Source organism: Zalophus californianus, chromosome 9 (assembly GCF_009762305.2).
Source record: "Zalophus californianus isolate mZalCal1 chromosome 9, mZalCal1.pri.v2, whole genome shotgun sequence".
In the NCBI taxonomy this organism is placed as follows: domain Eukaryota; kingdom Metazoa; phylum Chordata; class Mammalia; order Carnivora; family Otariidae; genus Zalophus; species Zalophus californianus.
In genome coordinates, this window is record NC_045603.1 from 5,501,658 (window position 1) to 5,523,708 (window position 22,051).

A 22,051-nucleotide genomic window follows, 5' to 3' on the forward strand; every position below is an offset into this window, starting at 1 on the left:
GGCTGGGTGGGCTCGCCCCTCACCTGAGCCAGAGACCGGGTCCTCAGAGTGAGCCCCCCGGCCCCCCCAGGAGCGCTGTGAACTCTTCAAGGCTGAGCCTTGGGGACAAGCCCAGCACTCAGGACAGTCTGGGGTCCCAGAGGAAGGAGAGGAACTCTAGGGGGTGGGGGGTTCTGGTCCAGCGTCCAGGACAGAGCATGTGGAGACCACCTGGCTGGTGGGGCCATAAACCTGGGGGGAGGGGGGCAGCATCTGAAGGAACCTATCTGGGAGGGAAGGAAAACAAAAGCGGGGCTCCTGAGAGAATGTAGAGACAATGGAAAATGTTTTCAAAGTCACGTTTATTATGAGTTACTTCCCAATGAAGGTAACATTTACCACAGAAATTTGAAAACCACATACAGGCACAACAGATGGACTGTAATTACAGATAATGGCGTAATGACAACCACTGTCAGCACTGGGGTCTGTACGTTCTCCACCTTTCCTCTGTACACACACACACACACACACCCACAATTTCGGGTGTTTTTAAATAAGACGAGGCTCCCACTCTGCACCAAGTTTTGTTACCTGTTCACCAAATAAAGACTGTTGCTCCCTGGCATTAACTCGACCACACAGTTATTATTCCTGACAGTGGATTGTCTTCCAGAGCATAAATGCACCAGATAAAGGAGGAGTTTTGTTTGATATGGTGGTAGGAACTGAAGAATATTGTGTGCTGATCAGCAACCTCAGCAGAGCTGGAGAGGTGTGGGGCTGGGGTGGCACTAACGCGCAGGTGGGGAATGGAGCCTTGGCCATTTCTAAAAGAACAGTATCCTTCTTTGTCTTTGCACACGTATTTTAAAAAAAAAATTATAAAACACATGCTCTTTGTGGGGTGGAACCAATTCAAAAAGTAGTAAGAAAAGCAGTTGCATGTAATCCTGTCAGCTGTTGACATAATTCCTTCTTTATGGTGATCAGAGAACTAGCGTACATATGGTCTATGCAGAAATATGGCGGTTAGCGAAAATACGGCTGACGCGTGCTCCTAGCTGCTGACCCGTGCTGCGCTTCTGACAGAAGACAGCTGATCAGGGGACTTGAGAATCGGGGGCTCAGGGGAAGGGGTGAGGAAGGTGTGAGGTGGGTGTCAGGCCTGGTCTCCCCCACCCCTAGGCCAGCTCAGCAAGGAGCAGGGTCCTGCTCTGGGGCTTCAAGCGGCTGGGAGAGCCTGCCTCTCACCTGCTCTTGCCTCCTTTAGGAGGCGAGCGCTATCAGAACGGGAGTCTCAGTCCCCATGTCCCCGAGACACAGGGACCCAGCAAGGAGCCGCAAAGGGGCGGTTCTGTGTGCTGGGCGGTGGCCCCATAGGCTCACCAGGAGCCTGCTTCCAGGAGTCCATAATCTCATGGCAGCTCAAGGGAACAGGCTCGCCTAGAGGCTGCCCCTAGAACCACATTTCTCTTTTTAAGGGTCTGTCCTTGTAAGGAAGTGCTGTGTCTGAACTTGCTGGTTCTTCAACTCCCAGCGTACTGACTCGGTACAGGTGAGAGATGCAGGTTGCTGTGCCAGTGTTGAGGATTTTGAGCTTATCACTGCTTCCTTTTGATTATACTCAAATGCATAAATAAGAAAAACAGCACAGTTCACCTGCAGTCACTTTACTCTGTGCTTGCCAACGAATCACACCTGGGGAGAAGGTAGGTCCCCGTCTCTTGCTTGTCTCCACTAAGGCTCTGGGAGTACAGAAGTGGGCAGGGGATGTTGAGACAAAAGGGGTGCAGGCCACAAGCCCTTCTGTTGTGCTGGGCTACTGCCTGGGCGCCCAGGATGCCTCTCTGTGCACTGAATTCTATTTTTTCATCAGGCTTCTTAATACCTCCCTAAATTCACATACAATGCAACAGATAATAAGACTCCTTTATATTTTATACAAAACTCTATCAAATATTTAAGCTAGGTCAAAAAAAGTGTTCCAAAAATGTAAATAACTGAGCATCTTTTAATGGCCCACGAGCGTCAGTGCCCTCGTCGGAGAAGGCTACCACCCCCTCCCACGCCACTGACCACTTCCTGTCTGGGGAAACAGGATCACGTTACTCTTCCTTCCAAACCCCAAGACTGCACAAAGGGCAGCCCAACCCCCAGCCATAAGTACCCCCACCCACCTCCAACCCATCACAACACAGGCTATTCTAGGAACATTGCACTGGGAGGGCGGCAAGACAGTTGGCAGTGGCCCCTCCATCCTGGGCTTCCTGGTGTCATTTCCCAGCCAACAAAGCTAACAGACCCAGATGCTTAAATGTTAGACTTCCTTAAGCTCTAGACCACCACATACACCAAAAGTAGCTTCCTAGCTTTTCCTAAAAACATTAGATTGCCTTTGGTTTCAGTAAACCATAAATTCAGCACGGAGGCAGGACCCCATGTGTCACAGACATCGGGGCATTGAATGCCAGTGCGGACGTAGCTACAGAGCGATCGGGAAGTACCTGCGAAAGAATGTCCGAAACTTGTCTCCTCATGAACGCTTCAGCACGAGGACTGGGAAAGGAGGAGTCCCTCCCAGCCCCAGCCCCCAAAAGCCAGGCCAGACAGGAGGACAGGTTTGCCGAGCAGCCTCAGCTCCGGCCCCTATTGGACAGCAGGGAAGGTAGCAGTGCCTTCATGTCCCTCGGGGAAGGCTGTTGGCCGCTTGCTGGTGTCTGGGATCTGAAACGAGTGAAGAATACTAACTCAGCCGCTTGGCCTGCTGCTCTGAGGTCTTCAGCCGCAGCAGGGATGGATGGATACCACCAGCCCACGCCAAGTGCACCTCTGGGCACTGCAGGGTGGTGGCGTCCAAAGCCACGGCGTCTTCCACCCTTCTTCCGTGCTGGGCTGATGTCACCAGCCTGGGGTTCTAAGCTGGTGGCCCTCCTGCCACCTGGACCCCTCCCACTGGACGTCCACAGGCACAACAGAGCCCATCAGCTTCCTCCACATAGACCAGCTCGCCCACTGGCCTGCACTATCATCCCCAGGCCACCTCCTTCTGACCAGCTGCCCCACTCCCTCTGAATGCAGGCAGACCCCAGGGCTTGCAACTGGCATCTCCTGGCCCTAGAGCCTACGAACACCTCAGTCCCACAGGTTCTAGTGAGACCAGGCCCTCCTCATCCTTGCCTGGACCAGGGCATCTGCCCTCTTGCTGGGGAGCCTGCCACCCGAGGGCCCAGTGATGAGGGCTCCTTCCCACGGCCACTAGAATCATTGCCCAGTGCAAACCAGACCCTTCCGCTCCCCTACTTTGAACCCTTCCATGTCTGCCAATAGCACTGAGACCCCATCTCCTGAGTGCCCACCACATGGCCAGTAGCATGCCAGGGGCTCCCCAACGCCTCAAAAAAACCCAGTGAAGAGAGAAAGAACACCCACACGGAACAGGTGAGACCGTCAAGGCCCACAATTTTCAGGATTAGACCCAACGCCTGTAGCTGCAACCAGGCCCTTCTCTCTCTGAATCTGTTTTCAGAATTCAGAAGCAGCAGCATCCCAGGGGCCATGGTAGCAACGAAGGATGCTGGGTTCCACCCCAGGCACCCCGCCCCCCAGACTGCGATTCAGCAAGTGTGGGGTAAGACGAGAATCTGCATAAATAGGCACCCCCCAACCCGCAGATGAAAGGTCCCTGCCAGACCCACACACCCACAGCCAAATCATTGACCTGGAGATGGGGAAGAGCTGTGTCATCACTTGAGAACACACACTCGAGGTGAGCCACTGCAGCCACCGGATGTCCTCAGGCATATCTGGAAGCCACATCACCAGTCTGCAGGAATAAAACCAGGAGACACACACATACACACTTATCTGCATGAGAACAAGCCAACACACACACACACACACACACACACACACACACACACACACACAACCAAAAACTAAGCAAAAGGCAGGTATCTTAAAACAATGTCCTTTGTCCAGCTAAACCGCCAGACTTACATCTAACCCCAATCTGATCAGTCCCGGGAGGTGGATTAGGGACATGACACCAAAGACAAACCTCCCTAAAAGCCCTAAAGCAAAGTTAGGTCACTTGGGGCTCCGGAAAGCTCGAGGGATACTCAAGGAAATAAAAGGGGAAGGGTTTCCAGGCTTCTCCTCTGTGGCAAGGTACCCTCTGAAGCTGATGCAGAGAATCTCATAGTCAAGGTAGCACCTCCCCCCACCAAGCCCTGTGGCACTGGGCCATGTGCCAGCCCAGCAGACTCCCCACCCCCCAACCCCCACCCCTGCACAAAAGGACCCATGTGGCAAGCTCTGTAAATGCCTGACCAGACCTCACCCCAGGGCAGGGGTGTCGGGAGCAGGCGGCTAATTCAATAAGAGCGAGGAGGGGATCTGGGCAGGAGAATGGAGCTGGATTCTGAAGGATGGTTTGGCCTCTAAAAGATGGACCAAAGGCCACGCTGACTGACTCACTAAAAAGACCGTAAACACCAACATAAATCTAAAGAGAGCAGAGGTTAAACAAATACCCAGGATTCAAGTGTGTGCCTCGTGTCCTCCCAACACCCCAGGAACAAAATCCCAAAATGAAAGTGTACAACTACTAAGAAGTGGCAAAAAGAGGTGGGCTGAGCGGGGTCCCTGTGAGGCACCTTTCAGGGTGCTCCTTATGGACCGTGGGCTCCGTCGCACTCTACAAGGAGCCAGGCCACCAGTCAAGGCCCTTACGTGGACTCTCTCAATCTCCACCCAACCCCAGGAGGAAAGCACAAAGCCACATAAAACGCTCACCTCTGGACCACGGCGATGGCAGACTCCACGGGCAGTGTGCAAGGAAGCACCATGTATGACATTACCTTAATCGGTAAGAAGTTGCAAATCTTGCTCATGTATCCACGTTGGTTTTTAACTGCTTTACTCAGTGCTGAAAAATACAATGTGCAGGTAAAAACCAAACCACCTTCCTGTGGGGCTGCTTGGATTTTCTATGAAATACACAAATCCCGGGGCGCCTGGGCGGCTCAGATGGTTAAGCGTCCGCCTTCGGCTCAGGTCATGATCCCAGGGTCCTGGGATTGAGCCCCGCATCGGGCTCCTTGCTTAGCAAGGAGTCTGCTTCTCCCTCTGCCTGCCACTCCCCCTGCTTGTGCTCTCCCTCTCTCTCTCACTCTGGCAAATAAAGAAATAAAATCTTGAAAAAAGAAAGAAAGAAAGAAATACACAAATCCCGGCATCTGAAGAATCAGAAGCACTCACAAATGAGATCAAATAAGGAGTGTGCCCAGAACAGCCCTCAGATAGCCCGCAGGATACGGGGTTCTCAGTGAACCACCCTCGTTTAAATAACAACTGTTTTTGGAGGGCTACACAAACTTCTCGAATACCCCATCGACTTCTGAGCTTTTTCCCTGAACCTTCCGCTGGACTGTGTCTCCTTCTGCCCAGAGCCATCTGTCCTGTTAGCTCCCTTTTGTAATGACCTCCTGATGCCCCAAATCACATTTGCCCCAACAGCTGCTGGCTAGTGCAGTTAGCGCAACAGAGGTGCTAGTGCCCCGGGGCAAGGGATGACGTCCCGTGCGTCTCTGAATTTCTCCAAGTGCCCGAACGGAAGCTGGTAGGTGCACGCCTGTCCACCTAATAGTTGAGCACATGATAAAGTATATCACCACTCAACGGCGATTCAAAATTGCAGGTCTGGAGGCAGGGAGAAATCAGGGAAAGGGGGCTCCTCAAGAAAGAAGGCTTTGAGATGGGTGAACAGGCAGAGAGGGGTTCTGGAAGAACAGGCCCACCCCTGTGGCCCCCCCCACCCCCACTCCCCACCCCCATCATTCAGTGTGTGCGGTTCACTCAAAACAGGCTCAGCTGGAGTCTGCTCTCCTCTGGCCATGACCCTATGGGAAAGGAGACTGAGCACAGGCCTGTGCCAGGAGTGGGGGCCCCAACAGGTCTGCCCTCTTGCTCCGCCCCACCTCCCACATGAGGATTACCTTCCTCCACAGCACCTAGAGAAAAAGCCCTTTCAGTTTTTGTCTCTCTCTTTCTCTGTGTCACAGGAAAACCACCTCCTCTGTCAGCCCGCCCCCCTGCAGAGTCAGCACCTGCCGTGAGCTTGGGCGACAGTGTGTCCAAGATGCTCTCATCCCAGGGCAGGATGCTGAGACGCAGGTGGTCCAGCAGCTCGTCTCCCTTAGGCTTCATCCGCCCTGCAGCCGCCCTCGGGGGAGATTCCAGGCTCCTGTGTCCCCAGGTGAATTTAAGGATCTTCAACTCCTCGGAGGGTAAATTCAGGCATGGATGGGGCCTGTTGCAGATGCCTACCAAGGACATGGGAAGCCAACCACCAAGTGAATGTGGGCCTCAGGGGGTCATTACTCACGCAGCAGCAGCCCACCCGCAGAATGACAGGAACCCAGTAGGCAAGCGCCCAGGAAGCTGCAGGCCTGTTATGGGCCAAGCAGGAGGTGGGAAGAAATGAGGGCGGGCGTTTGGGCTTGTGTAACAGAGAGAAACAAGTGTGGGGTTTTGAAGCCGGAGACATGTGAGTGTGGCTCTGGCTCGATCACTCACTCAGCTGTGTGCGCCCCACAGCCACAGGCGGATTTATGAAGGTGAAAGATAAGAATTACAACTGTTTTATAATAACTGGGCCACCGGTGAGGCCCGTACTCCAGGCCCTGAGTTAGGAACTTCATAACAGTTACGACCATTTCCACTGGTCTCCACTCCTCCACTTCAGCTGAGAAATCAGAAGCACAGAGAGGTTAAGAGACTCACCCAAAACCACACAAGCCAGTGAGTGGAAGAGCGGAATTCAACCCCAGGTCTGACATTAAAGGTGACACTCTTCCACTGTGGGGCTTTGAAAGCAGCATTAGGTAAGGGAGTTTGGGCAGGCTCTGCCCTAGGTGCTGGGGCTCAGTAGCTGATACCAGTGAGTGGTTCCTGCTCTCACAGAATTGGCAAGCTGGGCTGAGCAGGTGCCCACGCTGCCCCCCTGGCTCCCCTCCTGCTCCCAACCTCTGGTTAAAAAGACCAGGGGCTGTTCCCAGATGCCTGTGCCTCGTTCCCCAGGTTAATCTTCACAGCACCCTTGAGTTCCGGACCCTGGCCAAGCCTCCGGCTGCCTCCCTGGCCCCTGGGGAACGACCAGCATCCACACCGTGCCAGGGGCCTTCAAGGCCTCTGCTCCCATAGATCTTTCCCGCTTTGATCAGGCACCCTCCTCATCTTCCAGGACTGTGCCATCCCTTAGGAGTGTTTCCAAGAATCTCTTCCTGGAATCTACTCACTTAGATCTTTATAGACTCCAACCCAACACAGAGGCTGCCAATGCCAGCCTTTAGAATTACCAAGAATCCCCTCGATACAATTTAATCCACAATCCCCTTGCTGCAGGGTGGGCACAGAGGCTCAGGGAAGGAGATGGTTTGCCCAAAGTCATCTAAGTTAGGAAAGTCACTGTGTCACGTGAGTGCACCCCTAAGGGCTCTGCCGCTGTCCCGGATTCCCAGATTCCTTCCAAATTCCATTGCACTCCCAGCCCCGACGGCTCTGCAGGACTTCAGGCTCTGACATTAGCTTCCTCCTGCACAGCTGCCCCAGAAATGGCCCTGGGGCACTGCACCCCCTCCCAGCCCACACACAGCACACCAGCCTTCCCAAAGAATGCGTTCCCTTCCCTTCCCGAGAGCCCTGAGCCAGCGAGCAGGGCACGCCCGCCCCGGCTGTGGGAGCCAGAAGCCAGTACTTCATTCCTGAGTCTGACCCTTCCAGAATCTCTGGTTGGTCACCTGCGAGTCCTGTTCCCTCGGGCCCTTTGTACCGCCCTTACTGCCCTGGCCCTGGCTGACCCTCCAGCTGCCTCAGGGGTCCCCTGGAGACCACCATCTCACCCTCTCCCCATGCAGCCAAAGACCTCTGCTGACCTCCCTCACTCCTGCCTCAGTGGCCCTCAGTGGCTCTCTACCGTTACAGGACGCAGACCCCTGTCGTGTCCACCAGGCCCAGCCCTGCCCCCGCCCCCCGCTGCCCATCTCTCAGTGTCGCCTACCCCCACCACTCCAGTTACATGTGCCTTCTTTCCCTCTTCCAGCCTTACTACGTGCTTTGTGGCCTGCAAGCCTCTCACTCATGTCGCCCACGCCTAGAACGCTCCCATTCACCTCAAAGTTACAACAAGGATTCACATCCTCCCGAAGCCCTACTTACCGCCCCCCCCCCCGCCCCTCCCCGCCGGGCCATGCAGATCCCTCCCGTGTGATCCCACGGTGTCCTGTAGCTTCCTATCAGGGCACTTGGCACACGCCGTCCTTCCACTTGCTTCTCTGCCCACCTGACCCGCAGGCTAAGCTCCCAAGGGGCAGAGACCACATCTGCCTCTTCCCTGTGGTATCCCTGGCACCGAACCAATGGCTCAGCACCTTGAAGGTGCACAAGCAACATTTTCCCAGTCGAAAAATACATGTATGTCCTTTTAACCACCACTCGTTGGCCTTGGCCAAAGACTAATTCAGAGAAGCAACAGGGAAACCAACTTTTAGTCTTAAAGACAATCCATCTAATACTGGCGAGAGCCCAACTCCCAGCGCCCAGACCCGCGGATGACCCAAAGGCAGGAACCTGCCCCAGAAAGGACAGCTGGGCTCATGGGTGTGACCCACACCTGGCCAGAGACAAGGATTCTGATTGTTCCACTTGGGGCTCAGGGCCAGAAACCCTGCTTAAACTCCCTCCCTTGTTAATCTAAGATTCAAAATAGTTCACACAGAAAAGAAGAACCAACAGGACTGCCTTCGCTGTTCGGACAGGGGATTACTGAGGGAGGAGAGAGCCGTGGGGCAGGGATACCCCGCGGCCGAGCCCCAGCTCTGTCCCTCGGTGGGGTCCCTGGCTCACCGCCATCTCCCCATTTGTAAAATGGGACCAAGATTTCCTATCTCCCAGGGCGAATGAAGGGGCTGAGCAAGGTGCCAAGTGAAGACGCTGAGTGCTGAGTTTCTACCAAACACCAGCCTCCAGTGACCGCTAGCGAAAAGCTTGTTCAAAGGCCGTGTCTACCCTCACCTTGCCCATACGTACCGTTCTCCTCCAAGAACCTCAAGGCGTCTAAGTACCCGCGAAGGCATATCTCGCCAAGCACCTGCAACAAATTAAGTAAGGTAACTGCGATGCAGAGTCCAAGAGCAGAACCCTCCCTGTTTGGAACTGCTCCCATGGCCCAGCATGGCCACAGCAAGGCCGCACACAGGGCTCCATGCTCCTGAGAGACAGAAGTCCACTTCCACACGGGACTAGGCTCGAACGACACCCCCTCCGCAGAGACTTTGCTGGCAGCCCAGCGTGACAGGCACTGACTTCCCTAGGCTCCCTGGGTCCCCGGATGAGCCTCCACCCTCACAAATATGGGGGCCTGTTCTAGTTCACGGGACAATTAACAGCGGCCTCCTCCACTCGTCTGGATACAAACCACACATGCAAACCAATGCACAGCCTCCCCTCTCTCCTGGAGTACATGCTGTCGGGGTACAGCCTACACGCTGCCTTCCTTCTCCTGGAGAACCATTAGGGTACATGGTTCACACCTTTCCTTTTTATTAGGGAGATAAGACCTCCTACAACAACAATCAAGAAAGATTAAACCACCAAATGCAGTGTGGTTCTTGACCACACTTGCAAATACGAATCATCAGGATACCTCCAAAAAAAAAAAAAAAAAAAATCGCACTGCCCAGGCTGCACCTCAACTACTTAAATCATAGCCCAGGGATGTGGGATCTGAGCTGCGGGGCTGTTTAAGTCTTCCCAGGTGATTCCAGTGGGCAGAGTGGGGCAGCCTTGAGCTGCCGGGACCAGAAACGCTTCTCTGAGGTCCTATTTGATGAGGGGGGTCTGTTCCTGTTTGTGGAAAGGACAATTGGGAGCTATCCTGGCAAACAGGGCAGCAAAGAAGAGCTGCACCCCCAGAACACACAGCCCCCAACTCACCTTGAGATCCGGAGGGAACAGTGCTCGCATTAGTAGGTAGGCATTCTCAGAGCAGAGGCGCAAACTGAGCTTGGTTAGGTCCACGTGAAGAAAGTTCGTCGACATGACTTTAGGGCAGATGTCATACTCCCCATAGAAGGGGGACACAGTGATGGTCGTTTTGGCATCAAAGAAGGGGACATTGTCACTTGCTCCTCCATCCATGTATCGCTTTTACGGGGAGGAAGAAAGGACATACTGTCAGAAGCTCTGGGCTAGTGTCTTCGGTGTTTTTCTGGATTATGGGTAGAGGCTTCTCAGAGCCGCAGGCTGATATTGTGGGAAGACAAGGTTCCAGAACTACTCTTTCAACAAAGCTTTACTGAGCATTTCTATGCCAGGCCAGGCTCTGGGCTGGCACTCAAGTGTGCTATATACTGTTGTGTAGTTCGTGCACTGCACAAAAAGTACCTGGCAAAGAGGCAGACAGAGGCTGGAGCCCAGCCCATAGTTCGCTGGCCAAGTCCGAAGCCCAGGTGGGTACCTATAGGTGTGCCCGTGTAATCTGCACAAAAGGGGCCGTATAAAGCAGGGGCTCTGTGTGCACGGGGGACAGAGTATGATATAGACCCTGCCCTCAAAGAGACAGAAGGTCATGAGTTCAATTCCAGACCTCCCTTGCTGCTTGGAAAATCAGAACCAGCACCTGGAGGAGCTTTGGAGGCTTAAATGGCAGTGAACCTGGAACCAGGGCAGCCTTCGGAAAACCTCCGCTGAATCCACAACCTAGTGGCATTTGGGATCAGCTACCGTAAGCATCAGGCTCCCTATATCCATACCCTTTGACAACCTTAGGCTGGCACAAGCAGGGTTGGGTACAATTTGGACAAAGTCTTGGACCGCTCAAAGCAATGTCTAGAATGATTCCCAAATCCGAGCCCGTCCCAGCCCAGCTGTCGGTGCCCACAGAGAAAGGCCTTCAAGTATCACAGCCAGTCCTTCCCGAGACCTAAAGCAAGTCCCGAGAAGAACCACCCATGCTCAGCCACGCCTTAGCTATCCAGAGAGTCTTGCCTTGAGTCCAAAAGATGATCAGGCATGTACACAGTGGTATTTTCAAAATCGTAGCCACACAATTTCCACGGAAGATGAAAGGAAGTCTCAGAAAAGTCCCTGGCAGAAAGGGACATGGATCAGAATGTCGGGAACCTTAGGGAACCCTAAGGGAGGAAGCAGGCTGACTGTTTCTCACTCAAGGGAGAGTCTCAAGTCTGATGCACCTTGTCACATGGACTTTTCCCTTCCATTCCAAATTTCCCTATAGTAACGTTCTGAGTTTGCTTGGTGGAATCAAGAAGGAGCTGTTCTGATTCTCCGCGGGTTTCACTGGAGTGTACTGAACGTGCGACCGCCGCCCCCCCCGGGAGGGGGGGCTGGGGCAGCCTGGGTGAGGTGGGCAAGATGGTAGAAACAGCCCCCACTTTCTGAAGACGCCCCCGTGCCAGGCCCTATGCCAAGCACCTCAAGGCCCTGGCTCGTGCGAGCCTCACGACACCTCTACGACCCTACACTATGACGAACCCTTGTTTTGCAAAGAGATCTCAGAGAGGTTAAGAAATATGTCCAAAGCAGTCCAGCTAACGTATGTCGGAGGAGGGATTTGGTCCTGGTCTGTCTGCCAGGCAGAGGCCGTGGGCATCTGGGGTGACCCCTGCACTGCTCCGGACCTGTTTTCTCATCCAGAAGCAGGGACAATGTGTCTGTCGCGGGGCTGCTCCTGGGCGCGAGTGAGGCTCTCAGTGTGACATGCCTCTGCCTTTGCCCCACCGCACGAGGACGCCACCACCCTGGGACATTCAGACGTCGTGTCCTCTCTCTCCAGACAGGATGTCTTAGCTTGGCACTACTGATGTTTAGGAACAGGTCATTCTTTGTGGAGAGGGCCGGCCCGCGCCCTGCAGGGTGTCAGCAGCACCCCGGGCCTCGACACACAAGGCGCCAGGAACACTCCCCCAGTTGTGGCAACCCAAACTGTCTCCAAACACTGTCCCAGGGTAGGGGAAGGGGGGGCGGGCAGCAGAATCACCCCGAGGGTGATCACCATGGCCCTAGAAGGAGTCTGCCAGTGGCCCAGCATCGCCCGGCATCTAGTCCAAAGCCGGCAGAACACACACTACAACCTGGGTCTCTCCATTCCAGGCGGGGCTCAGCAATCGGCCACAACACATATTTGTGGGATGGAACCAAAGTGAAGCCCTGTCAGTAGCTTCTGCCCAAAGCCATGGGCCAAAAAGGACAAAGGCAGACCCAGACAGGCTGCAAACTCTCAAGCACTGAAAATAAAGCTCTACCCTAAGCAAGGAACGGACTCGTAAGCACCTTGGAGTTTAACCAGGCCAGCAGGACCTATCTGGGGTGCTCAGGTGAAGACTAAGTGAATCAGCTTACCTTCTAGATAGCGAGTTAATTAATTCTACATAAAAGTGGCCATGCTGCCCAGGCGGCCTAGAAGGGGGCTAGCTGGGGAGCCTCCATCTGAAAGGCCAAGAGGCAAAAGGCTCTGCATTTGGGGACAGGCCCCCTGTGGCTGGTGCCCTGCGGGTATGGGCTGGGCAGACAATTTAAAAACAGACTCACCACGCCTCTGAAGGAAGGAGGGATTATGCCGCAGAAGAAAGGGATGAAGCTGGAACAGAGCAAGGCCTACAAAGACAGAAAGACGTGAGACCAGAGGCCCGAGCAGCCTGCCTTCTGACCTCCTGGGGGCCTGCATTAAGCCCTCTCCAGGTGAACAGAGCAACAGGCCTAAGATGCTCTTTGCAAAGGGGGTGGGTTAATAAACAAGCTGAACGAATGACAAACCAAACTGCATACTTGTATTTCAGGCCTAAGTAAAAGCTCCTAATGACACTGTGGACATCAACTTCCTGTCCCTCTCCCCACAAGAGCTGTACTGGGCCCTTGCAGACGCCACCCAGAGGACCCAGAGTCGCTGACTGACTGGGAAGACACCAGAGCAGGGCTTTGCAAAAAATTGACTGAATCGCCCGGAGGGCTGGCCAACCACAGACTCCATGGCCCACCCCAGGATTCTGATGCAGCAGGCTGGTGGGGCCCGAGAGCCTGGAAGCCGGCGAAGTTTCGGGATGCTGCTGATGCTGTGGGTCCTGGCCGGGGGTGGGGGGCGGGGGAGGCAGGAAGCAAGACCGGCCCACTGAGAAAACCTACTCCTGCAGGAATGGACCAGTGCTGGCTATCTAGAAAAAGCTTTTGGAAACAAGCTTAAATAGAGGTGGACCGTGGCTGCTGAGATGTTCCTGGTTATATGTGCCAGGAATATATACTGTGGGAGGAGGGGCACATATGGACAGGGTCTCTGGAGGAGGGGATCAGGAGCCAAGTCTTGAAGGACGGGGAGGTAGTATTTGAAACTGAAACCAACCAGGGCCGTTCCAGGACATACACAGGCTATAGACCACCGACCACCGGATGCACACCGAGTGGTGCAGGAAGCAAACCAGCATCTGGGCAGCCAGGGTCTTTTGCATCTTAAGAAATGACGCAGGTGGCCTACGGCAGCCCTCTCTGTGTTGCTTCCAAAAGGAAATAGCTTTTCTTACTTGACAAGGCCCAAATAAGCAAACTGCTTACGTCCACAACTTCATCTTTGGACTGAAAATCAGACACCAGCACGTTTTCCCCATCGGACACCCTGGTGAGCGAAATGCACATTTTGCCAGAGATGAGCCTGTGGATGTTGTCTGGGAGGTGTCGCTGAAGACTTTTTTGGATGTGCCTGCCCAAGTTGAAGGAGGGGTGGAGGGTGCCAATGTTCCGGCTCCTGGCGCTCTGGACAATGTCCACAAGGATCTGCATGAGGAGGTCTGGAGGGCAGGAGACAAACACACAAAGGACTGTGCTACCCCGGAGATGGAAGTGCTCTGTGGCAAGACCAGACACCAGGTGGCAAGGAAGTGGCCAGCCTTCTTCCAGGCCGGCACTGATACAGAAGTCACGCGAGGCCATGGGTCCCTTCAAATGCGGCCATTCCCATTTGAGGTGTGTAAATGGCACACTGGAATTCAAAGGCTTCATAAAAAATAAAATAAAATAAAATAAAATAAAATATCTCCTTAATCATGTTTTATATAGATTAGATGTGAAAATGATAATGTTCCGGCTGTACTGGGATCAACGAAATTAATTTCACTTGTGTCTTTCACTTTTTTCAGTGTGGCTACTGAGAAATATTAAATGACATACACAGCTACACTGTATTTCTCCTGGACAGCGCTGCTCTGGGTCCCGCCACAAGAAGGAGCCTCCCGAGGTGCCCAGGGGCGCTCTCTCTCCCCTCCATCCTCCAAAGCCAGAAGCGGAAATGCCTCAGCATCAGAGCTTTAGCACAAAGGACCTAACACTGCAGGAAGCAGAGACTCAGTGCAGCCTGGGGCCCAAGGGCAAGTCCACCTCCTACTAGCCAAGCGACCTCAGAAAGTCACTTCACTGCCCCTCGCCATCTTAGACTGTGCATTTTCAACTTTGGGGACAGAAGGGATTAGATTCACTACCATCTGTAAGGTCCTCAACCCAGAGACGGCTTCTAATCAAGAACTAGACTTACCCTTAAGCCTCTGACACCAGAATTACCACTGTCTACTGGGCATGGGCCACATTCATGCCCCATCAAGCCTCACTCACAGACCTGGACCCCGTCCGGCTGATCTACATTGCCCTGACATGCAAGACCACCAGTCTCAGCCTGAGACCGAGCCCGTCACAAATCCTGAGATGCAGAAGGACAGCCATAAGCCAGCCTGTCTTGGAAGACCTCTGACCTCAACTCAACTCTCCCTGTGCGTGTGGCCCTACTGAGCCGGGGCAGAAGGGGCAAAGTTGCAGACAGTTGGCTCGTTCTGCCAGGCTTTTCTGCTGAGTACTTGGCTCGGAAGCACTCGCAGGAACTCTTTCCAAGTTGTGGCCCTAGGAAATGCTCCTCGGTGGTCCCCAAATGAGACAGGAGTTTAAAGCAGGGCTCCTGGAATTTGGGGAGTGGCTCCTGCCAAAACCTCCAGACCCCACTTTCCAAGGACCTCGTGGTCCCCAAGCCTTCCCCTGCCCTACAGGGTACAGACCCAGGGGCACCTGTCCTCTGCCAGTTAGGAACCCTGTCTATACTGGAGTCAGTGCAGGTTACCTTGACATACAAGGCCTGTCTTTTATCTCTGCCAAAGCCCAGAGTGTGCAGATGGGCCATGGCCAGTCTAATCCTCCCTGAGGCCACATCTCCTGCCCTTTGCTCTCCTCCCAGCAATGGAAAAGCCAGCCAGGGCCTCTCTCCTAATCCCCACCTCCCAGCCAGCCCAGGGTCTGCTCACCGATCCTATCCAATCCTAACCAATCGCAGGGCTGCACCTACTGGCAGGGGACTCCAGGCCACACAGGAACAAAAGTCACTCCCTGCTGGTGGAGTCCAACATATCAGTCCCCAGGGAAGAGCAGAGTAAATTGCTAAGGAAGCTGAACAGGAGTTGATGAGGAGCACTCTCTTCCTGTCTGGGGATCTTTGGGTGCCAACATCTCCAGCTGCCACTTGTCCCAGGTCCTAACCTCCTGGCTCAGAACCCCAGGCCACACCCCTGTTTGGGCCGTCTTGGTACAAGCCCCATATCGTCCCCTCCCACCACCACCCACATAGATGTTTAATTTGCACAAGATTCAAATGCACAGGACCTCATTTCCAGGGGCACTGAGCAGGGTGGGGGTGGGCGGTAGGATGGTATAGGGGATGTCCAGAGATCCACTCCAGCCCCTAGGAAGCGTCTAGTAGCCCCTCCAAGCCCCCATCCCCCAACATTCCCCCACCCCACCATGGCCCTTCGACTCCAAACCAGTAGGCCTGCCCAGGAGGACTCCGAAGAGTTGCCCTCCCCCGGAAAGGCTATCCAGCTCCCCACCTGCCCCGGGTTGGGGGGCCGGGCGTGTCTCCAATCCCTGTAGTCGCCAGAGGGAAGACAGCGCCCGCCCAGGGACACAGGCCAATGCCCCCCTCCTGGTCCGACCCAGGGCAGATCGCCCAGCGCCTCGAGAGCTGATGGCAGGGACCTCAGGGACCAGCTCCACCTTGCGCCCCCCGGGTCCTGCTCCCTCCTCCGCGTTGCTCCGTTTGAGCTCACTCTCGGTCCCGGGGCGAGGGGCTTCCTGCAGCCAGAAGAGCCAAGAGCCCGGTTGGAGTGCGGATACGCTCGGGGTTCCCACACCCAGAAGAGCCAAGCCCAGGCGCACCCCCCTCCCAGGCTGGCGACAGAGAACCCCCGGCGCCGGGCGAGAGGACGCAGCGGAGGTAGCATCTGTCTGGGGACGGGCCCCCCCGGGGACGCACCCCGCGGTGTCCGTTGTCCCATCCCAGCTCCGCGCGACGCCCCGGCGGCGGCCCCGGACGTACCCAGGGAGATCCCGGAGAGAAAGACGACGGCGTGCAGCGCCCCGGCCGAGGAGCCGAACAGCATGCGCGCGTCGCGGATGAGGTGCGGGGCGTGCTCGCTCAGGCAGCGGGTCGCCCCGATGTGGTAGAAGCCCAGGAAGCCGCATCCCGAGAAGGACAGGCTCCATCCGCGCTCGGGGTCGTACATGGCGGCGGCGCGGCGGGGGTCTTGGTTCCGGGGCTCGCGGAGGGAGTCGGCCGCGCCCCGGCGATCGCGGGGGACCCGCGTCCGGGTCGGGATCTGGGGACCGCCCCGCACCGCTCGCCGCCCGAGCGCGCCTCCGCCCGGCCTGCGCGCCGCCGCTCAGGCACTCCCTGCGTGACGTCAGCCGGCAGCCCCGCCCCCTCGGGCCAGGCCGACGAGCCGCCGGCCCGCCCAATGGGCACCGTGTTCGGGGCGCCCCCCGCCCCCCCCCCGCCGCCGCCACCTCCATCGCCGCGGGGCGCTGCGAGGGGCCTGGGGCCCAGGGCGGAGGAGGGAAGAGGACCTTGCCCCCAGGTGGGAGTTGGAGAGCAATTGTCCATCCCCCGCCCCCCCCCCCCCCCCCCCCCGACAGACAGCTCCCTTTCGGTTCCTTGTCATCCCTTGAGTCAGGGAGAAAGTGAAGGTTGCCCTTTTAGGTTCTTAATATCCTTTGACACTATCCTTTCCCTTTTCATACAGGACAGCAAAACCTTAAGCAGGCACCAGAATCTAAATAGAATTGATGGCTTTGCTTGATTTTCCTGCAGTTTTCTGTAAGATGGCTTCAACTTGTGGCAGGTGGTAAAGATAGTGACATGAAGTTTCCATTTCAAAGTTTCACTTATAAGTAAAAATTGGGAATAACTGGTGTGGGGTTGGGGGCGGTGCAGGAACGTAGGAGTCTGGCAGGCTGGGACTTAAATCATGGCTGGAGCCCTTAGGAAGGTGAAGTGCCTAAGTTGTCCCTTGGCCTGTGTGCACCACACAGAGCATTTCCACAGCAGCCTGGGCAAGGAGGTTGGGTGTCTGTCCAGAGTTACACAGCCAGAAATCTGGGTCTCCTGGGCCACCCTACTTCCTGTTGATGTGGACAGAGATACCCCCTCCCCCTTCCACAAAGGCCAGGGTGGGGAGAGTGCAGGGAGTGTGGGCTTTGGAATCAGGCCCCCCCCTTTCTGTGCCTCAGGGTCCTCATTTGAAAATGATAGAGTTGCAGTCAGGATTCAAAATGTCACCTGTGCGGCACCTGGACACATGGGTTGTGCCTGACGTCCCCACCCGCAAAGCTTCCCAAGTCCAAGGCATCCCCCTGCTGTTGCTGAGCCTGTGCCTACAGGGATGGATGGGAAACTGGGAACAGGGCAGAGAATTGCCCAGTATGCTCATATCCAGCTGGGGTCAGACAAGGTGATGCCCCACCTTCTTGTTTCAGTTCCCCTGCTGTAAACAAGTATCCTTCTTGTGATCTGCTGATTGATTTCACATTGTTGTGCTCTTTGTTGGTGATATTGCTATTTAAAATGGCCCTATGGGGGCGCCTGGGTGGCTCAGTTGGTTAAGCGACTGCCTTCGGCTCAGGTCATGATCCCGGAGTCCCGGGATTGAGTCCCGCATCGGGCTCCCGGCTCAGTGGGGAGCCTGCTTCTCCCTCTGACCTTCTCCCCTCTCATGCTGTTTCTCTCTCTCTCTCAAATAAATAAATAAAATCTTTTAAAAAAAAATAAAATAAAATGGCCCTATGAGGCGCCTGGGTGGCTCAGTGGGTTAGGCATCTGCCTTCAGCTCAGGTCATGATCCCAGGGTCCTGGGATCGAGTCCCACGTCGGGCTCCTTGCTCAGCAGAGAGCCTGCTTCTCCCTCTCCCTCTGCCTGCCGCTCCCCCTGCTTGTGCTCGCTCACTCTTGCTCTCTCTTTCTGTCAAATAAATAAATAAATAAATAAATAAATAAATAAATAAATAAATAAAATCTTTTAAAAAATAAATAAAATGGCCCCACGCATAGTACTGAAGGGCTATCTGGTGTTCTGAAGTGCAAGAAGGCTGTGTCCACCTTACAGAGAAAATACCGGTGTTAGATATGCATTATCCAGGCACAGTGCTGGTGGCCGTGGGTTCAGTGTGAATGAGTCACCAAGATATATTGAGGAAGGTGTTTTTAAACAGAAAACACACCTAGCTGAAGGTTATGTATTGATCGGTGGACAAAAGTGCTGTGACACGAGGCACACGGGAGCTTCACCCCGTATTTCCAATAGGAACAACGATTCAGAGGTCACTCGTTGAGCATGATAAGCATAATTCTCAGTGATACAACCACATGAATAATGAGGACCGACTCTATGTCCCCTGACTTCCATGAAGGGGAGCAGGTACGTTCTGTGGGCTCCAGAGTTTCTCTCCCCCGTAGCACCCGAAGCACAGGTTTGCCTGCCCTGGGTGTGTTTGCTCAGTCCACTCAACGCCTCCCTGCAAAGCTGGGTAACATAAGGGCAGGCATCCTTCACCCAGATACCAATCTGGAGACTGAGCCTGAGGGAGGCCTTGGCTTCTCTACCAACGCAGGTGCCCTGATGCTTGCGTTGTCTTCCCCTCAGCACCCCTGGCTTGCTTCGGACCCTTCTACCTCCACACTCATGCTTGACGTTTCCTAACCACCGATGGCCAAGTTAGGCTACTCTGACCAGGGCTGCGTCAGCCTCCTGTCACCTCTCAGCCCCCGCCCTGGGCTCAATCTCCCAGCTCTGGCTGTAATTCACTCTTTTTCTCTTTCTCCTCCCCTTCCTTCTCCTTCTTCTTCTTTGTAATAAAATATACAGAACATAAAATTCACCATTTCAATAATTTTTAAATGTACAGTTCAGTGGCACTACTAAGGGCATTCACCATGTGTGTCACCAATCACTGACATCCACTTAGAACTTTTCCATCTCATAGAATGGAAGCCCCGTCCCCATTAAATATTCCGTCTTCTGTTCCCCCACAGCCCCTGGCATCCGCCAATTTACTTTCCGTTTCTCTGGGTTTGGTCCCTCTGGGGACCTCAGAGGAGTGGAACCACGCGGTATTTGTCCATTTGTGACTGGTTTGTTTCACTGAGCACCATGCCCTCAAGGTTCGACCATGTCGGACCAGGTGTCAGAATCCCCTTCTTGTTAGAGGCTGAATCGTTTCCCATTGTATGTACTGATGGGGTTCAGGACACACTGCCCCAAAATATAGCATCTTGGCATATTGAATTTCTTTACGCTGAAGGGATTTCAGAAATGGCAGGTACAGGAAGGACTCTGACCCTCCCCTGAAGTGGGTCATAGACACGCAGGTGGGGAGAGGTTCCTTCTCTATGCCCAGAGGAGAGGAGGATACTTCTCTCCAAAGATGCAGGGACAGAGAGGAACCTGAACCAATAGGCTTTGCTAAGTTTCCACCCATGTTCACTACACTCACCACCTACCTTTTGTCCTCCCATATTTTCCCCCGACTTTCCACTTCTCATTAAGCTGAGCATAAAAACACTCAGGTTGAACCCTTTCTTTGCGTCTTCATTTCTTTATGAAGTCTCCAGTGTCACATACCTTATGTTAATACATTTCTAGGCTTCTCTCATAAACCCATTCCCGTCAAGAACTTAAAAGAACAAAAGATCTTTCTCCCGCCTTCAGTACATTCCATGTATGCTCATCCGTTCACGTGATTCACTTCTGCATCTCCAAATAAACATCTCTCCTGCTCCATCCTGGTCACAGGACCCCACTCTTCAACACTGGTCCTCGGGGGGTGCTTTTCAGGTTTATCCCGTCCCCAAAACAGGACCCAGGATGTCCTGGGTCATGCATGCATTTCCTCTGATTGTCCTGGCTCCTGGGGAACGGAACCGCTCTCCCTGGCAGTGCTGAGAGAGCATGGAGTCGGCTCTGGAGGACTTGGGTAACACTGAGGGTCTAGTCACTGAGCCATGGAGAAGTCAGATGGACACTCCCTGCCATACGCCAGAGGCTACGTTGCTAGTGACCAGCGTTGTCCACCTGCCAGAGAGGATAGCCTGACTCCTGCTCAGGCAGCATGCCCCCCAGCCAGCCTGATGGTGTCTGTTGAATGATCGAGTAAATGAATGAATGAGTGAATGAATGAAGGAGGAAATGAAAGCTGAAGTGCTACCCTTTCCCCTTACCTGGCTAAACGTGGATGCTCTTCCAAACTTAACCACCTTTACGGACCTACACATTTTCTTAACTATTCTTTAGTAGCTTAGGTGTGGCCCTCGCTGGGTTCCTCCCAAAGCCGACCCAGAGACCAGGATTGCAGTTCAAAGTGATCCCAGGAGACACTGGCAAGAGAGGGGACAGGGTGCGAGGGAGGGGTCTTAGAGGCAGGAGACTGCTATGGGTTCATTCCCACTGGGGTCCTTGAACAGAAACAGCATGCCATGGGGAGCAGGTGGGAGATTTTTTAAAGGCAGAAGGGAGCAGAGAAAGGAAGTAATTAGCAAAGAATGCATTGTTTCGGGCAAGGTCACCCTTCTAAGGGAAGTGAGAAGGTGTGGAATGGACAGATCACCTCACTGGTGCTGACTAAGTTAACCAGCTTAACTTATTCAAGTTTACGTTCCTGGGAGAGGCTGAAACTGAAATTAGCTTAGGTATTAAGTCTTGGTTTGGTGACTTAGCACAAGTGGCTCCATTTTGAGCTCGCTCTTTCTTCTTAATGCTGGGCTGGGGGTGAGGGACCGTTAGCAGGGCTGGCCAGGGAAGGCTGGAGCACTGGTGCCCTAACAACAGAGAGGGTCAGACGGAAGAGCCTTGTGATCAAGAGGGAGAGGGGTGAACTGGGCAAATGAGGTTGGCAAGTTCAAGACCAGGCAAAAGGTCTCCAAGGCTGGAGGGTGGTGACAGAAGGGGAGGAGGAAGGAAGGGGCATGCTGCAGGAGTGAAGGGCCCAAGGGCCTGGGAGGGCCCGCTAAGGAGTCGACATTCTATTGTTGCGGCAATGGAAAGCTGAGAGTTTAGGCAGGGCAGTGATGGTCCTACTGACAGATCAGGAAGACCCCCCTGGAATCTAAAACCCCCTGGGTAGAATTCAGCAGGCTGAATTCTGAGATGGGAAAGAATTACACCTTCATTCTCACTGCCTCTAATTGCAATTTAGGATTTCCTTCAGACACAAATGTAGGGAAGAAACTATATAGTAGTATTATTAGAATTACCTGTGACTTTGTTCCTAATAGAAATCACAGATCTTCTTATATCAACTTAACGTTTGTAGAGCTCAAGATAATATTTATGCTTGATACTTTGAAATTACGGTGTCTGAAATGGACCCCCCCCCCATGTGAGGTCTTATTTAAAATACAAAGAAGCACATCTATTATTATGTCACAGTTAAAACATATTTTGATAACTGTACTTGAAAATAAGCAGTTTCCTTTGTAACTCTATAAATTTTATTTCACGTGTTTAAAAACCTTCCTTGGAGAAGGCGTGGCTGGCTTCACTGGTGCTCATGGAAACAGGTCGCTGGCCGCATGCAGAGCAGGGGACTCCAGAGCAGGTGGAACCAGAAGTGGTAGCCACTTAGGGGGCCCGTGCACGGGCGGGGGCGGGAGCTGGCGGCGGAGGGCTGGGTGGACTGGGGAACTACCTGGGAGGCAGAG

At 54.1% G+C, this 22,051-nt stretch overlaps 1 protein-coding gene across 3 annotated transcripts; it reads right to left on the reverse strand.

Annotated features, from left to right (window-relative positions):
* Positions 1-341: 341 nt before the first annotated feature.
* PNPLA3 (patatin like phospholipase domain containing 3) lies at positions 342-16,706 on the reverse strand. Of its 3 annotated transcripts, XM_027593720.2 has the most exons (9): positions 16,400-16,706; positions 13,606-13,838; positions 12,592-12,657; positions 9,976-10,185; positions 9,070-9,130; positions 6,090-6,305; positions 4,777-4,909; positions 3,701-3,805; positions 342-2,706 (listed from the first exon to the last, which is right to left on the reverse strand). In XM_027593720.2, exons 1-9 carry the CDS (start codon positions 16,584-16,586, stop codon positions 2,616-2,618), a joined length of 1,302 nt encoding a protein of 433 aa, XP_027449521.1. In that variant the 5' UTR covers positions 16,587-16,706; the 3' UTR covers positions 342-2,615. The 3 variants fall into 3 exon arrangements, with proteins under 3 accessions (XP_027449521.1, XP_027449522.1, XP_027449523.1); XM_027593721.2 differs by lacking the exon at positions 12,592-12,657; XM_027593722.2 differs by lacking the exon at positions 6,090-6,305.
* Between the last annotated feature and the right edge of the window lie 5,345 nt (positions 16,707-22,051).